General features: G+C 38.7%; 1 protein-coding gene across 50 annotated transcripts in view; it reads right to left on the bottom strand.

Annotated features, from left to right (window-relative positions):
* The window catches only part of LOC147019121 (uncharacterized), a 145252-nt gene that overhangs the window by 103264 nt on the left and 24324 nt on the right, over nucleotides 1–17664 (bottom strand). For 33 of the 50 annotated variants that reach the window (XM_085899975.1, XM_085899955.1, XM_085899956.1 and 30 more), the window contains exons 3-13: nucleotides 15926–16018; nucleotides 13738–13830; nucleotides 12240–12329; nucleotides 10720–10812; nucleotides 9249–9338; nucleotides 7727–7819; nucleotides 6256–6345; nucleotides 4734–4826; nucleotides 3263–3352; nucleotides 1741–1833; nucleotides 266–358 (exon numbers count right to left, since the gene is read on the bottom strand). In XM_085899975.1, coding sequence (XP_085756101.1) covers nucleotides 266–358; nucleotides 1741–1833; nucleotides 3263–3352; nucleotides 4734–4826; nucleotides 6256–6345; nucleotides 7727–7819; nucleotides 9249–9338; nucleotides 10720–10812; nucleotides 12240–12329; nucleotides 13738–13830; nucleotides 15926–16018 — 1011 coding nt within the window. The remainder of the gene's footprint in view (nucleotides 1–265; nucleotides 359–1740; nucleotides 1834–3262; nucleotides 3353–4733; nucleotides 4827–6255; nucleotides 6346–7726; nucleotides 7820–9248; nucleotides 9339–10719; nucleotides 10813–12239; nucleotides 12330–13737; nucleotides 13831–15925; nucleotides 16019–17664) is intronic. The other 17 variants (XM_085899953.1, XM_085899965.1, XM_085899972.1 and 14 more) reach the window with 12 other exon arrangements.

The following is a 17664-nucleotide window of genomic DNA, read 5'->3' as shown; positions in this document are numbered from 1 at the left end:
AAGAGGACGGGATTTCTATTTTCAGCTGCTTTCTGGTGAACTTTGTTTTCATGATAGGTGTTGTTGCATCAAAGAATGTTACTCGTCCTGATGTTGTGCTTTTTTCACATTGTGTTGGGGTAATGGGTATGACTGATACTGTTGTTGATTTTGAGTAAATTTGCAGTGTTTCCCTTGGTTCCATTATGGCATTAATTTCAATCTCAAGCATGTTACTTCTTTCGTGGGAATAAGGATGGATGTCTCTTGGTTCCTTGTTCCATACCTGGAGTAAGAGGAAGTGTTGATGTTGGATCTGTTGGTGTGGTTGTTGTTCCTTCTGAAACTGTTGCTACAGTTTCAGTGGTTGTTGTTACCTCTGGGGAAAATAAGATTTCCGTTATTACCTCCACCACCAAAGGTCATGTTTTCAACCCTATCTGTTGGTCTGCCTGTCTTTGAGCAGGATATCTCAAATATTTATGGATGGGGTTGGACGAAACTTGATGGAGATGTTGGGAGTGTGACAGGACGAAATGCTTTGATTTTGGTGAAGATCAGTGTCCGCATCCAAATCCGATAATTTTTTCAAATAATTCTTGATCACCGTTGAGAAATACGGCCAAAAACTATGAATTGCACGATCTATCGAAAGCATTTGGATGGATAATGACAAAACTTGGTGGATGAGTTGGGGAGTTGACAAGAACAAAATGATTAGAATTTGGTTAATGTCTGGATGCAGATCCGGATACTCAGTGGGATAAGAAACGTAAACTGTGCAGTCTGGTGAATGTACGTGTTCCACCAAGTGCCGTGCAGGTTCACAGTCATCGGCTCAGCGGGAGATGGTTTAACAATCACTTCTGTGTGTCTCTGTGTGTGTCAGTCTGTCTTTGCGTCTGGAAGGGCTGTAATTCTATTTTTGCATTTGAGCTGTTGTCATCAAATTTTCAACATGGCTTTATCATGAGAATGTCGAGACGACAAATTAATAATTTGGTGAAAAGGTCAAAAGGTCAACGTCACATAAAATTGTCAATTTTCTTCCACTTGACGTGAAATTTTAGGAATTTGCATAAAGGGTCACGAAATTAGTTCGCCAAAAAAAGGCAAGTAGCCGAATGTTATTTTTTTAAATAAAAAGGTTGAAACGTCAAAGTGGCTTAATATCATCAATTTTCATTCGATTGAACTGATATTTAAAGAATTAGCAAACTGGGTCACTGAATTAGTTCACCAATCAAAGGCTCGAAGCTGATTGTTTTTTTAAAATCAAAAGGTCAAGGTTGCATAATGTCATCAACTTTCATCCAATTATCCACAAATTTGTGCAAGGTTTGCATATTGGGTCAGTGAAGCCTGTTGCTTTTGAAGTCAAAAGGTCAAGGTCACCTAAAATCAACAACACCTTTGTTTGTTTTTTTTTCACTGTTTTCATCATGTTTAGCACAAGTAAGAAGAAGAAGTAAGAATACAAAGCGGATGCGGACGGGCTTTGCATTTTCAGATGATTTCTTGTTTAATTTGTTTTCATGAAAGATCAGAGTTGCTGTTGCATAAAAGAATGCAAACGATTCTTACGTTCTGTTTGATACATGTCATGGAGGGGTAAATGTTATTACTGGGGCAATTGTTCACTTTGAGTAAGTTTCGTGTTTCTGTTGGTTCGGAGGTCGTTGTCATTTCATTATCAAAACGGGTTACTTCTTCAGAAGCCATGAGAATGTGTTATGTGATGAGGGTTCAGGTGTTCCTCACCTGAAGGTGGAGGAAGTGTTGCTGTTGCTGGTTCCATGGATGTTGATGTTGGCTTTGTGAGTGTTGTTGGTCCAATTTCATTCGTTGTTTGCTCTGGAGAAAATAACATTTGCAGTGTTGGTTTATCATTAGCCGCCACAGCACCGCGGTAGACAGCGTTTTCCAATTCCGTCTGTGTCTATGTCTGCGTCTGTGTCTATGTCTGTAGGAGCCTGTCTGTGCCTGTCTTTGTCTGTCTGTGCGAGCTGCAACATTTTTTACCATTCGAGCATCTGTCATCAAGTTTTCAACAATATTATTTTGAGAATATGGAGAAGACAAATGAATAATTTGGTCAAAATGGCAAAGGTCACTATGACAAAAAAAAACGACACTTGTCATCCAATTAACCTGAAAGTTTAATTATCATGTGATCTTGTGTTCGTCACAACATTTGTACCATTTGAGCTTTTGACATAAAATTTTCAACAATGCTCTGTGATGAGAATCTGGAGAAGACAAATTCAGATTTTGATCAAAAGGCCAAAAGGTCAGAGGTACTGTTTCACATACGGAAGTCGAAGAAGCCCGAAAACAGAGGACGGGATTTCTATTTTCAGCTGCTTTCTGGTTAACTTTGTTTTCATGATATGTGTTGTTGCATCAAAGAATGTTACTCATCCTGATGTTGTGCTTTATTCACATTGTGTTGGGGTAATGGGTATTACTGATTCTGTTGTTATCCCACGCCAACCAACGAAGTTTGCGGGGGATATATGAATGGGTTCCATCCGTCCATCACATTTCATTTCCGGAGCTTAACTACAAATCCCCTCAAGATATATTTACGAAATTTGGTACACATATCAAGCCAGTGGTGAACTGGTGCCTTTTGATATTTTCTAATTGATAGGTCACATGGTTTGGCAGCCATGTTGGATTCAAGAAAAATATTAAATAATGTTTTCTCTGGAATCACATAACCTAACGAAGCAAATATTTGCAACTGTCATCTCCCATCATGTCTGCATACACAGTAAAAATTATGATGTCACAAGTCACATGGTTTGGCGGCCATCTTGGATCGAAAAACACACCTCATCCGATTAACACGAAACTTCACAAACTTATTTCACTGGAGGATTGGAGGCAGAATATAAATTTATGATGTCAGAGGTCACATGGTTCCTCAGCCATCTTGGATTGAAAATTAATGAATTTTAAAAATCTTCTTCCCCAGAACGGTGGACAGATTGAGGAAAAATTTCACATACACTTTCCCCAATACATCCTTTCAGAAGTTTGTGGTCAGATCAAGGAGAAACTTCACATACATATTGCACACGCTTCGGGAATACAAGTTTGTTAATCCTCATTTACTATGGTGGGGGATATCGAAGACTTTGTCTTCAACGGATGCTTGTTGATTTTGAGTTAGTTTGCAGTGTTTCTCTTGGTTCCATTATGGGATTAATTTCAATCTCAAGCATGTTACTTCGTTAGTGGGAAATAGGATGTATGTTCTTGGTTCATTGTTCCACACCTGGAGTTAGAGGAAATGTTGTTGTTGGATCTGTTGGTGTTGTTGTTCCTTCTGTAACTGTTGGTAGAGTTTCAGTGGTTGTTGTTACCTCTGGGAAAAATAAGATTTGCATTATTACCTCCACCACCAAAGGTCATGTTTTCACCCCCATCTGTCGGTCTGCCTGTCTTTGAGCAGGATATCTCAAAAATTTATGGATGGGTTTGGACGAAACTTGATGGACATGTTGGGAGTGTGACAGGACGAAATGCTTTGATTTTGGTGAAGATCAGTGTCCGCATCCAAATCCGATAATTTTTTCAAATAATTCTTGATCACCGTTGAGAAATACGGCCAAAAACTATGAATCGCACGATCTATCGAAAGCATTTGGATGGATAATGACAAAACTTGGTGGATGAGTTGGGGAGTTGACAAGAACAAAATGATTAGAATTTGGTTAATGTCTGGATGCAGATCCGGATACTCAGTGGGATAAGAAACGTAAACTGTGCAGTCTGGTGAATGTACGTGTTCCACCAAGTGCCGTGCAGGTTCACAGTCATCGGCTCAGCGGGAGATGGTTTAACAATCACTTCTGTGTGTCTCTGTGTGTGTCAGTCTGTCTTTGCGTCTGGAAGGGCTGTAATTCTATTTTTGCATTTGAGCTGTTGTCATCAAATTTTCAACATGGCTTTATCATGAGAATGTCGAGACGACAAATTAATAATTTGGTGAAAAGGTCAAAAGGTCAACGTCACATAAAATTGTCAATTTTCTTCCACTTGACGTGAAATTTTAGGAATTTGCATAAAGGGTCACGAAATTAGTTCGCCAAAAAAAGGCAAGTAGCCGAATGTTATTTTTTTAAATAAAAAGGTTGAAACGTCAAAGTGGCTTAATATCATCAATTTTCATTCGATTGAACTGATATTTAAAGAATTAGCAAACTGGGTCACTGAATTAGTTCACCAATCAAAGGCTCGAAGCTGATTGTTTTTTTAAAATCAAAAGGTCAAGGTTGCATAATGTCATCAACTTTCATCCAATTATCCACAAATTTGTGCAAGGTTTGCATATTGGGTCAGTGAAGCCTGTTGCTTTTGAAGTCAAAAGGTCAAGGTCACCTAAAATCAACAACACCTTTGTTTGTTTTTTTTCACTGTTTTCATCATGTTTAGCACAAGTAAGAAGAAGAAGTAAGAATACAAAGCGGATGCGGACGGGTTTTGCATTTTCAGATGATTTCTTGTTTAATTTGCTTTCATGAAAGATCAGAGTTGCTGTTGCATAAAAGAATGCAAACGATTCTTACGTTCTGTTTGATACATGTCATGGAGGGGTAAATGTTATTACTGGGGCAATTGTTCACTTTGAGTCAGTTTCGTGTTTCTGTTGGTTCAGAGGTCGTTGTCATTTCATTATCAAAACGGGTTACTTCTTCAGAAGCCATGAGAATGTGTTATGTGATGAGGGTTCAGGTGTTCCTCACCTGAAGGTGGAGGAAGTGTTGCTGTTGCTGGTTCCATGGATGTTGATGTTGGCTTTGTGAGTGTTGTTGGTCCAATTTCATTCGTTGTTTGCTCTGGAGAAAATAACATTTGCAGTGTTGGTTTATCATTAGCCGCCACAGCACCGCGGTAGACAGCGTTTTCCAATTCCGTCTGTGTCTATGTCTGCGTCTGTGTCTATGTCTGTAGGAGCCTGTCTGTGCCTGTCTTTGTCTGTCTGTGCGAGCTGCAACATTTTTTACCATTCGAGCATCTGTCATCAAGTTTTCAACAATATTATTTTGAGAATATGGAGAAGACAAATGAATAATTTGGTCAAAATGGCAAAGGTCACTATGACAAAAAAAAACGACACTTGTCATCCAATTAACCTGAAAGTTTAATTATCATGTGATCTTGTGTTCATCACAACATTTGTACCATTTGAGCTTTTGACATAAAATTTTCAACAATGCTCTGTGATGAGAATCTGGAGAAGACAAATTCAGATTTTGATCAAAAGGCCAAAAGGTCGGAGGTACTGTTTCACATACGGAAGTCGAAGAAGCCCGAAAACAGAGGACGGGATTTCTATTTTCAGCTGCTTTCTGGTTAACTTTGTTTTCATGATATGTGTTGTTGCATCAAAGAATGTTACTCATCCTGATGTTGTGCTTTATTCACATTGTGTTGGGGTAATGGGTATTACTGATTCTGTTGTTATCCCACGCCAACCAACGAAGTTTGCGGGGGATATATGAATGGGTTCCATCCGTCCATCACATTTCATTTCCGGAGCTTAACTACAAATCCCCTCAAGATATATTTACGAAATTTGGTACACATATCAAGCCAGTGGTGAACTGGTGCCTTTTGATATTTTCTAATTGATAGGTCACATGGTTTGGCAGCCATGTTGGATTCAAGAAAAATATTAAATAATGTTTTCTCTGGAATCACATAACCTAACGAAGCAAATATTTGCAACTGTCATCTCCCATCATGTCTGCATACACAGTAAAAATTATGATGTCACAAGTCACATGGTTTGGCGGCCATCTTGGATCGAAAAACACACCTCATCCGATTAACACGAAACTTCACAAACTTATTTCACTGGAGGATTGGAGGCAGAATATAAATTTATGATGTCAGAGGTCACATGGTTCCTCAGCCATCTTGGATTGAAAATTAATGAATTTTAAAAATCTTCTTCCCCAGAACGGTGGACAGATTGAGGAAAAATTTCACATACACTTTCCCCAATACATCCTTTCAGAAGTTTGTGGTCAGATCAAGGAGAAACTTCACATACATATTGCACACGCTTCGGGAATACAAGTTTGTTAATCCTCATTTACTATGGTGGGGGATATCGAAGACTTTGTCTTCAACGGATGCTTGTTGATTTTGAGTTAGTTTGCAGTGTTTCTCTTGGTTCCATTATGGGATTAATTTCAATCTCAAGCATGTTACTTCGTTAGTGGGAAATAGGATGTATGTTCTTGGTTCATTGTTCCACACCTGGAGTTAGAGGAAATGTTGTTGTTGGATCTGTTGGTGTTGTTGTTCCTTCTGTAACTGTTGGTAGAGTTTCAGTGGTTGTTGTTACCTCTGGGAAAAATAAGATTTGCATTATTACCTCCACCACCAAAGGTCATGTTTTCACCCCCATCTGTCGGTCTGCCTGTCTTTGAGCAGGATATCTCAAAAATTTATGGATGGGTTTGGACGAAACTTGATGGACATGTTGGGAGTGTGACAGGACGAAATGCTTTGATTTTGGTGAAGATCAGTGTCCGCATCCAAATCCGATAATTTTTTCAAATAATTCTTGATCACCGTTGAGAAATACGGCCAAAAACTATGAATCGCACGATCTATCGAAAGCATTTGGATGGATAATGACAAAACTTGGTGGATGAGTTGGGGAGTTGACAAGAACAAAATGATTAGAATTTGGTTAATGTCTGGATGCAGATCCGGATACTCAGTGGGATAAGAAACGTAAACTGTGCAGTCTGGTGAATGTACGTGTTCCACCAAGTGCCGTGCAGGTTCACAGTCATCGGCTCAGCGGGAGATGGTTTAACAATCACTTCTGTGTGTCTCTGTGTGTGTCAGTCTGTCTTTGCGTCTGGAAGGGCTGTAATTCTATTTTTGCATTTGAGCTGTTGTCATCAAATTTTCAACATGGCTTTATCATGAGAATGTCGAGACGACAAATTAATAATTTGGTGAAAAGGTCAAAAGGTCAACGTCACATAAAATTGTCAATTTTCTTCCACTTGACGTGAAATTTTAGGAATTTGCATAAAGGGTCACGAAATTAGTTCGCCAAAAAAGGCAAGTAGCCGAATGTTATTTTTTTAAATAAAAAGGTTGAAACGTCAAAGTGGCTTAATATCATCAATTTTCATTCGATTGAACTGATATTTAAAGAATTAGCAAACTGGGTCACTGAATTAGTTCACCAATCAAAGGCTCGAAGCTGATTGTTTTTTTAAAATCAAAAGGTCAAGGTTGCATAATGTCATCAACTTTCATCCAATTATCCACAAATTTGTGCAAGGTTTGCATATTGGGTCAGTGAAGCCTGTTGCTTTTGAAGTCAAAAGGTCAAGGTCACCTAAAATCAACAACACCTTTGTTTGTTTTTTTTTCACTGTTTTCATCATGTTTAGCACAAGTAAGAAGAAGAAGTAAGAATACAAAGCGGATGTGGACGGGCTTTGCATTTTCAGATGATTTCTTGTTTAATTTGTTTTCATGAAAGATCAGAGTTGCTGTTGCATAAAAGAATGCAAACGATTCTTACGTTCTGTTTGATACATGTCATGGAGGGGTAAATGTTATTACTGGGGCAATTGTTCACTTTGAGTCAGTTTCGTGTTTCTGTTGGTTCAGAGGTCGTTGTCATTTCATTATCAAAACGGGTTACTTCTTCAGAAGCCATGAGAATGTGTTATGCGATGAGGGTTCAGGTGTTCCTCACCTGAAGGTGGAGGAAGTGTTGCTGTTGCTGGTTCCATGGATGTTGATGTTGGCTTTGTGAGTGTTGTTGGTCCAATTTCATTCGTTGTTTGCTCTGGAGAAAATAACATTTGCAGTGTTGGTTTATCATTAGCCGCCACAGCACCGCGGTAGACAGCGTTTTCCAATTCCGTCTGTGTCTATGTCTGCGTCTGTGTCTATGTCTGTAGGAGCCTGTCTGTGCCTGTCTTTGTCTGTCTGTGCGAGCTGCAACATTTTTTACCATTCGAGCATCTGTCATCAAGTTTTCAACAATATTATTTTGAGAATATGGAGAAGACAAATGAATAATTTGGTCAAAATGGCAAAGGTCACTATGACAAAAAAAAACGACACTTGTCATCCAATTAACCTGAAAGTTTAATTATCATGTGATCTTGTGTTCATCACAACATTTGTACCATTTGAGCTTTTGACATAAAATTTTCAACAATGCTCTGTGATGAGAATCTGGAGAAGACAAATTCAGATTTTGATCAAAAGGCCAAAAGGTCGGAGGTACTGTTTCACATACGGAAGTCGAAGAAGCCCGAAAACAGAGGACGGGATTTCTATTTTCAGCTGCTTTCTGGTTAACTTTGTTTTCATGATATGTGTTGTTGCATCAAAGAATGTTACTCATCCTGATGTTGTGCTTTATTCACATTGTGTTGGGGTAATGGGTATTACTGATTCTGTTGTTATCCCACGCCAACCAACGAAGTTTGCGGGGGATATATGAATGGGTTCCATCCGTCCATCACATTTCATTTCCGGAGCTTAACTACAAATCCCCTCAAGATATATTTACGAAATTTGGTACACATATCAAGCCAGTGGTGAACTGGTGCCTTTTGATATTTTCTAATTGATAGGTCACATGGTTTGGCAGCCATGTTGGATTCAAGAAAAATATTAAATAATGTTTTCTCTGGAATCACATAACCTAACGAAGCAAATATTTGCAACTGTCATCTCCCATCATGTCTGCATACACAGTAAAAATTATGATGTCACAAGTCACATGGTTTGGCGGCCATCTTGGATCGAAAAACACACCTCATCCGATTAACACGAAACTTCACAAACTTATTTCACTGGAGGATTGGAGGCAGAATATAAATTTATGATGTCAGAGGTCACATGGTTCCTCAGCCATCTTGGATTGAAAATTAATGAATTTTAAAAATCTTCTTCCCCAGAACGGTGGACAGATTGAGGAAAAATTTCACATACACTTTCCCCAATACATCCTTTCAGAAGTTTGTGGTCAGATCAAGGAGAAACTTCACATACATATTGCACACGCTTCGGGAATACAAGTTTGTTAATCCTCATTTACTATGGTGGGGGATATCGAAGACTTTGTCTTCAACGGATGCTTGTTGATTTTGAGTTAGTTTGCAGTGTTTCTCTTGGTTCCATTATGGGATTAATTTCAATCTCAAGCATGTTACTTCGTTAGTGGGAAATAGGATGTATGTTCTTGGTTCATTGTTCCACACCTGGAGTTAGAGGAAATGTTGTTGTTGGATCTGTTGGTGTTGTTGTTCCTTCTGTAACTGTTGGTAGAGTTTCAGTGGTTGTTGTTACCTCTGGGAAAAATAAGATTTGCATTATTACCTCCACCACCAAAGGTCATGTTTTCACCCCCATCTGTCGGTCTGCCTGTCTTTGAGCAGGATATCTCAAAAATTTATGGATGGGTTTGGACGAAACTTGATGGACATGTTGGGAGTGTGACAGGACGAAATGCTTTGATTTTGGTGAAGATCAGTGTCCACATCCAAATCCGATAATTTTTTCAAATAATTCTTGATCACCGTTGAGAAATACGGCCAAAAACTATGAATCGCACGATCTATCGAAAGCATTTGGATGGATAATGACAAAACTTGGTGGATGAGTTGGGGAGTTGACAAGAACAAAATGATTAGAATTTGGTTAATGTCTGGATGCAGATCCGGATACTCAGTGGGATAAGAAACGTAAACTGTGCAGTCTGGTGAATGTACGTGTTCCACCAAGTGCCGTGCAGGTTCACAGTCATCGGCTCAGCGGGAGATGGTTTAACAATCACTTCTGTGTGTCTCTGTGTGTGTCAGTCTGTCTTTGTGTCTGGAAGGGCTGTAATTCTATTTTTGCATTTGAGCTGTTGTCATCAAATTTTCAACATGGCTTTATCATGAGAATGTCGAGACGACAAATTAATAATTTGGTGAAAAGGTCAAAAGGTCAACGTCACATAAAATTGTCAATTTTCTTCCACTTGACGTGAAATTTTAGGAATTTGCATAAAGGGTCACGAAATTAGTTCGCCAAAAAATGGCAAGTAGCCGAATGTTATTTTTTTAAATAAAAAGGTTGAAACGTCAAAGTGGCTTAATATCATCAATTTTCATTCGATTGAACTGATATTTAAAGAATTAGCAAACTGGGTCACTGAATTAGTTCACCAATCAAAGGCTCGAAGCTGATTGTTTTTTAAAATCAAAAGGTCAAGGTTGCATAATGTCATCAACTTTCATCCAATTATCCACAAATTTGTGCAAGGTTTGCATATTGGGTCAGTGAAGCCTGTTGCTTTTGAAGTCAAAAGGTCAAGATCACCTAAAATCAACAACACCTTTGTTTGTTTTTTTTTCACTGTTTTCATCATGTTTAGCACAAGTAAGAAGAAGAAGTCAGAATACAAAGCGGATGCGGACGGGCTTTGCATTTTCAGATGATTTCTTGTTTAATTTGTTTTCATGAAAGATCAGAGTTGCTGTTGCATAAAAGAATGCAAACGATTCTTACGTTCTGTTTGATACATGTCATGGAGGGGAAAATGTTATTACTGGGGCAATTGTTCACTTTGAGTCAGTTTCGTGTTTCTGTTGGTTCGGAGGTCGTTTTCATTTCATTATCAAAACGGGTTACTTCTTCAGAAGGCATGAGAATGTGTTATGTGATGAGGTTTCAGGTGTTCCTTACCTGAAGGTGGAGGAAGTGTTGCTGTTGCTGGTTCCATGGATGTTGATGTTGGCTTTGTGAGTGTTGTTGGTCCAATTTCATTCGTTGTTTGCTCTGGAGAAAATAACATTTGCAGTGTTGGTTTATCATTAGCCGCCACAGCACCGCGGCAGACAGCGTTTTCCAATTCCGTCTGTGTCTGTGTCTGCGTCTGTGTCTGTCTGTAGGAGCCTGTCTGTGCCTGTCTTTGTCTGTCTGTGCGAGCTGCAAAATTTTTTTACCATTCGAGCATCTGTCATCAAGTTTTCAACAATATTATTTTGAGAATATGGAGAAGACAAATGAATAATTTGGTCAAAATGGCAAAGGTCACTATGACAAAAAAACGACACTTTTCATCCAAGTAACCTGAAAGTTTAATTATCATGTGATCTTGTGTTCGCCACAACATTTGTACCATTTGAGCTTTTGACATAAAATTTTCAACAATGCTCGGTGATGAGAATCTGGAGAAGACAAATTCAGATTTTGATCAAAAGGCCAAAAGGTCAGAGGTACTGTTTCACATACGGAAGTCGAAGAAGCCCGAAAACAGAGGACGGGATTTCTATTTTCAGATGCTTTCTGGTTAAATTTGTTTTCATGATATGTGTTGTTGCATCAAAGAATGTTACTCATCCTGATGTTGTGCTTTATTCACATTGTGTTGGGGGTAATGGGTATTACTGATTCTGTTGTTATCCCACGCCAACCAACGAAGTTGGCGGGGGATATATGAATGGGTTCCGTCCGTCCGTCACATTTAATTTCCGGAGCTTAACTACAAATCCCCTCAAGATATATTTACGAAATTTGGTACACATATCAAGCCAGTGGTGAACTGGTGCCTTTTGATATTTTCTAATTGATAGGTCACATGGTTTGGCAGCCATGTTGGATTCAAGAAAAATATTAATAATGTTTTCTCTGGAATCACATAACCTCACGAAGCAAAAATTTGCAACTGTCATCTCCCATCATGTCTGCATACACAGTAAAAATTATGATGTCACAAGTCACATGGTTTGGTGGCCATCTTGGATCGAAAAACACACCTCATCCGATTAACACGAAACTTCACAAACGTATTTCACTGGAGGATTGGAGGCAGAATATAAATTTATGATGTCATAGGTCACATGGTTCCTCAGCCATCTTGGATTGAAAATTTATAAATTTAAAAAATCTTCTTCTCCAGAATGGCTGGACAGATTGAGGCAAAATTTCACATGCACTTTCCCCAATACATCCTTTCAGAAGTTTGTGGTCAGATCAAGGAGAAACTTCACATACATATTGCACACGCTTCGGGAATACAAGTTTGTTAATCCTCATTTACTATGGCGGGGGATATCGAAGACTTTGTCTTCAACGGGTGCTTGTTGATTTTGATTTAGTTTGCAGTGTTTCTCTTGGTTCCATTATGGGATTAATTTCAATCTCAAGCATGCTACTTCGTTAGTGGGAAATTGGATGTATGTTCTTGGTTCATTGTTCCACACCTGGAGTAAGAGGAAGTGTTGTTGTTGGATCTGTTGGTGTTGTTGTTCCTTCTGTAACTGTTGGTAGAGTTTCAGTGGTTGTTGTTCCCTCTGGGAAAAATAAGATTTGCATTATTACCTCCACCACCAAAGGTCATGTTTTCACCCCCATCTGTCGGTCTGCCTGTCTTTGAGCAGGATATCTCAAAAATTTATGGATGGTTTGGACGAAACTTGATGGACATATTGGGAGTGTGACAGGACGAATTGCTTCGATTTTGTTGAAAATCAGTGTCCGCATCCAAATCCGAATTTTTTTTTTAATGATTCTTGATCACCATTGAGAAACAGGGCCAAAAACTATTAATGGCACGATCTGTCAAAAAGCATTTGGATGGATTATGACAAAACTTGGTGGATGAGTTGGGGAGGTGACATGAACAAGATGATTTGAATTTGGTTCAGGAATGGATGCAGATCCGGCTTATCAGTGGGATTGGAAACGTAAACTGTGCAGTCTGGTGAATGTATGTGTTCCACCTCATGCCGTTCTAGTTCACCCATCATCTGCTCAGTAGGAGACGAGGTTTTGCAATCACTTCTATGCGTCTCTGTGTGTGTCAGTCTGTGTCAGTCTGTGTCAGTCTGTGTCAGTCTGTGTTTGTGTCTGGAAGGGCCGTAACTTTTTTTTCTCATTTGAGCTGTTGTCATCAAATTTTCAACATGTCTTTATCATGAGAATATCAAGAGAACAAATTAATAATTTGGTGAGGACAACAGATCAACGTCACGTAAAATTGTCAATTTTCATCCACTTGACCTGATATTTTAGGAATCTGCACATTGGGTCACTAAATTGATTCGCCAATAAAAGGCAAGATGCTCCATGTTATTTTTTAAATAAAAAGGTGAGAAGGTCAAAGTGGCCTAATATTGTCAATTTTCATCCGATTGACCTGATATTTTAAGAATGAGCAAGCTGGGTCACTGAATTAGTTCACCAATCAAAGGCTCGAAGCTGACTGTTTTTTCTTTTTAAAACAAAAGATCAAGGTTGCATAAAATCATCGTTTCATCCAATTGTCATGAAAATTGTGCAGAATTTGCATATTGGGTCACTGAAGCCTCTTGCTTTTGAGGTCAAAAGGTCAAGGTCACCTAAAATCAACAACACCTTTGTATGTTTTTTTTTCACTGTTTTCACCATGTTTCGCATAAGGAAGAAGAAGAAGAAGTATGAATACAAAGTAGATGTGGACGGGCTTTACATTTTCAGATGCTTTCGAGTTTTATTTGTTTTCATGACAGATCAAAGTTGGTGTTGCATTAAGGAATGTCAACGGTTCTAATGTTCTGTTTCATACATGTCGTGGAGGGCAAAGGTTATTACTGGGGCAATTATTCACTTTGAGGAAGTTTCGTGTTTCTGTTGGTTCCAAGGTTGTTGTGATTTCATTATCAAAACGGGTTACTTCTTCAGAAGGCTTGAGAATGTGATTAGGGTTCAGGTGCTCCTCACCTGTAGTTGCAGGAAGTGTTGTTGTTGCTGGTTCTGTGGGTGTTGCTGTTGGTTTTGTGAGTGTTGTTGGTCCAGTTTCATTCGTTGTTTCCTCTTGAGAAAATAACATTTGGAGTGTTGGTTTATCATTAGCCCGTCCCCGGGCAGCGGTAGACAGACTTTTCCAATTCCTTCTGTGTGTGTATGTGTGTGTCTGTGTCTGTGTTTGTCTGTATGAGCCTGTCTGTGCCTCTCTCTCTCCTGCCTTTTTTCTGTCTGTCCAGGCTGTAACTTTTTTTTACCATTCCACCTTTTGTCATCAAGTTTTCAACAATATTATTTTGAGAATATGGAGAAGACAAATGAATAATTTCGTCAAAAGTTCAATGTGACAGAATATCGACAATTTTCATCCAATTGACCTGATTTTGAAAAAAAATTGGAAAAAAAATTTGTTTTCTAGCATTCAAGCTTTTGTCATCAACTTTTCAACATCGCTTTATCATGAGAGTATCAAAAAAACAAATTAATAATTTGAGAAAAAGGACAAAAGTTCAACGTCACATAAAATCGTCAATTTTCATCCACTTGTCCTGAAATTTGGTCAGGGTTTGCATATTTGGTCACTGAAGCCTCTTGCTTTTGAGGTCAAAAGGTCAAAGTCATCAAAAATCATGAACATCCTTGTATTTTGAACCTCCCCCATCGAAGATCGGAGGTGACTGTTTTCACCCCTTTCTGTTTGTTTGTTTGTTTGTTTGTTTGTGAACAGTATTGCGGAAAAACTCCACGACGGATTTCGACGAAACTTGGTGCGGGGATTAGGTATGGTCCAAGGACCATGCCATTAGATTTTGGACTCGGTCCAAAATCCAATATGGCCTCTTTGGTGGCCATTTTGAAAAAATATTTGAATTTTTTTTTTTGCATTTCTACGTGTTTTAAGTGATTTCCAACCCCCCCCCCACCCTCCCACCCCCCAAAAAAAATGTTGGAGAAAAGAACTATAACTCTGTCAGCACTGTTGACGTCATTTTTTTTTGTATTTCTTCATGTTTTAAGTGATTTCCAACCAAAAAAAAAATTGTAAGAGAAAAAAAAAAACTGAAAATTTTTTTTTCTTAAATTTCGATTTTATTTCAAAAATATTTGAATTTGTTTTTTGCATTTCTATGTTTTAAGTGATTTCCAACCCCCCCCCCCCCCCCACCAAAAAAAAAAAATGTTGGAGGAAAGAACTATAACTGTCAGCACTGTTGACGTCATATTTAATGAATAAGATATAAGGTTCACTTGAGTGACCAAGCAGTATTTGCGGCGGAGCTTTTGCACTATACAGAGTGCTCCCCCTCTCGTTTCTTTGATGTTTTAATCATGTTAAGCATAAGAAAGTGGAAGAAGTATGAATACAAAGCGGATGTGGATGGGCTTTGCATTTTCAGATGCTTTCTGGTTCACCTCTGCCATTGAAGATGGACAGAGGTTACAGTTTTCACCCCTGTCTGTTTGTTTGTTTGTTTGTTTGTTTGTTTGTTTGTGAACAGTATTACGGAAAAACTCCTGGACGGATTTCGACGAAATTTGGTGCGGGGATTAGGTATGGTCCAAGGATCATGTCATTAGATTTTGGACCTTGTCCAAAGTCCAATATGGCCGCTATGGCGGCCATTTTGAAAAAATATTTGAATTTTTGTTTTTGCATTTCTACATGTTTTAAGTGATTTCCAACCAAAAATAAATAAATTTGTTAGAGAAAAAAAAAAACTTGGAAAATTTTGCAACTTTTTTTTCAAAAAAATTTCGATTTTTTTGGGGACATTTCTACATGCGCGTCGATCTAGTTTAGTTTATTCAATCGTGGTTCAGTAGAGTCTGATCCATTTTGACCTACAATGAATAGGATATCAGGTTCACTTAAGTGACCCAGCACGATCGGCGGCGGAGGTTTTGCACTCCACTGAGTGCTCCCCCTCTAGTTTCATTTGTTTTAATGATAGGTCAAAGTTGCTGTTGCATGAAAGAATGTTAACGGTTCTAATATTCTGTTTGATACATGTCGTGGAGGGATAAAGGTTATTACTGGGGCAATTATTCACTTTGAGGAAGTTTAGTGTTTCTGTTGGTTCCAAGGTCGTTGTCATTTCATTATCAAAACGGGTTACTTTTTCAGAAGGCATGAGAATGTGATTAGGGTTCAGGTGTTCCTCACCTGTAGTTGCAGGAAGTGTTGTTTTTGCTGGTTCCGTGGGTGTTGGTGTTGGTTTTGTGAGTGTTGTTGGTCCAGTTTCAGTCGTTGTTTCCACTGGAGGAAATACCATTTGCAGTGTTGGTTTATCGTTAGCCCAGCCACCGCACAGTGGTAGACAGAGTTTTCTAATTCCGTGTGTGTGTGTCTTTCTCCTCTGTGGCTGTGTCTGTGTCTGTCTGCGCCTCTCTATACCTGTCTTACCGGACTGTAACTATTTTACCATTCGAGCTTTTGTCATCAAATTTTCAATGTTATTATTAGAATATGGACAAGACAAATGAAGAATTTAGTCAAAAGGACAAAGGTCAATGTGACATAAAATCGACAATTTTCATCCAATTGACCTGAAATATTAATTATCATGTGACCTTGTGTAAGCCATAACATTTTCAACATTTGAGCTTTTGATATCAAATTTTCAACAATGCTCTGTGACGAGTATCTGGAGAAGACAAAGTAAGATTTTGATCAAAAGGCCAAAATATCAGAGGTACTGTTTCACATACGGAAGTCGAAGAAGGCCGAAAACAAAGCGGACGGGCTTTGTATTTTCTGCTTTCTGGTTTAATTTGTTTTCATGACGTGTTCCTGCATCAAAGAATGCTACTCGTCCTGATGTTGTGTTTTATTCACATTGTGTTGGGGGTAATGGGTATTACCCCATTACAAAGGGTTTACCCCTCAAGCGCTTGGACATCGGTATCGCAAATCTCTCTGAGGTTCGGAGACCGGATTGCAGTGAAATCATGGCGGGTGGTTACACCTACTATTGGTCAGGTCACTCTGATGGTTACTATGCCCATGGAGTTGCTGCAGCTGTGTCCAATAAGCTGACTCCAATGATAATTGAGGTAACACCGGTCAACGAGTGTATATGAAAAATAGGATTATTTTAAAATAAATCTTCTTAAAATTTCAATTCAATGGGATGAAAAATGCCGATTCTAGAAATTTGACCTCAAAATGACCTTTGACCTCAAAATCAATATGCTTCTGAGTTGACACTACCTCGATAACTTGTAAAGTTTCATGACAATCGGTTTAGAATTGTGATCTTCAGGCGATAAACAGACAAACACAGAATAGCAAAATCGACTGATCAATATACATCAAAAATATTCGATTTTGCAAGTTACAAACAAATGGAGTAAAAACTGAGTACCCCCTTTGTTCGGCGCCTGGTGATGATGTCATGCATTGCCTGTATATGGAATTGGGAAGGAGCGGTGTACAATGATTTATTATCTTGTCAGCATGGGACAAATTGTATAAAATCGATTGTTCGAAAAAAAAAATAACGCATAATCATGAAAAGTTAAACCTGACTCTTTCCTTTGAGACGGGGGGGGGGGGGGGAGGATGTGTGTTGGTGAGCGGGTGAGTGGCAGGGGGATAGGAAGTCTGTGTTTTTCATGAGAATGAATTCACTCCGATTTATTCATCATTTCAATCCCTTTATATTTCAATAATCAAATATGATAAATGACCATGGTCTTAGAATTAATATTTTGCCATTTTGGATGCAAGTGCTCCTTATTATTGGCATTAGTCAAATCCTCCTACTCCAGTTTGTATATAAATTATTTGTGTAAATAAAAGATTAAGTGATAGAAGGGCGAAATTGAGTTTAGCCTGGTGTTGGCTTAGTGGTTAGGATGGATGGCTTGGGATCTTAGAGTCCTGGGTTTGAGTCCCGTTGG

The sequence above is a fragment of the Eptatretus burgeri genome, chromosome 10 (assembly GCF_056783735.1).
Source record: "Eptatretus burgeri isolate ZD-2024b chromosome 10, Ebu_testis_v1, whole genome shotgun sequence".
In the NCBI taxonomy this organism is placed as follows: domain Eukaryota; kingdom Metazoa; phylum Chordata; class Myxini; order Myxiniformes; family Myxinidae; genus Eptatretus; species Eptatretus burgeri.
This window is presented reverse-complemented; position numbering and strand designations above follow the sequence as displayed.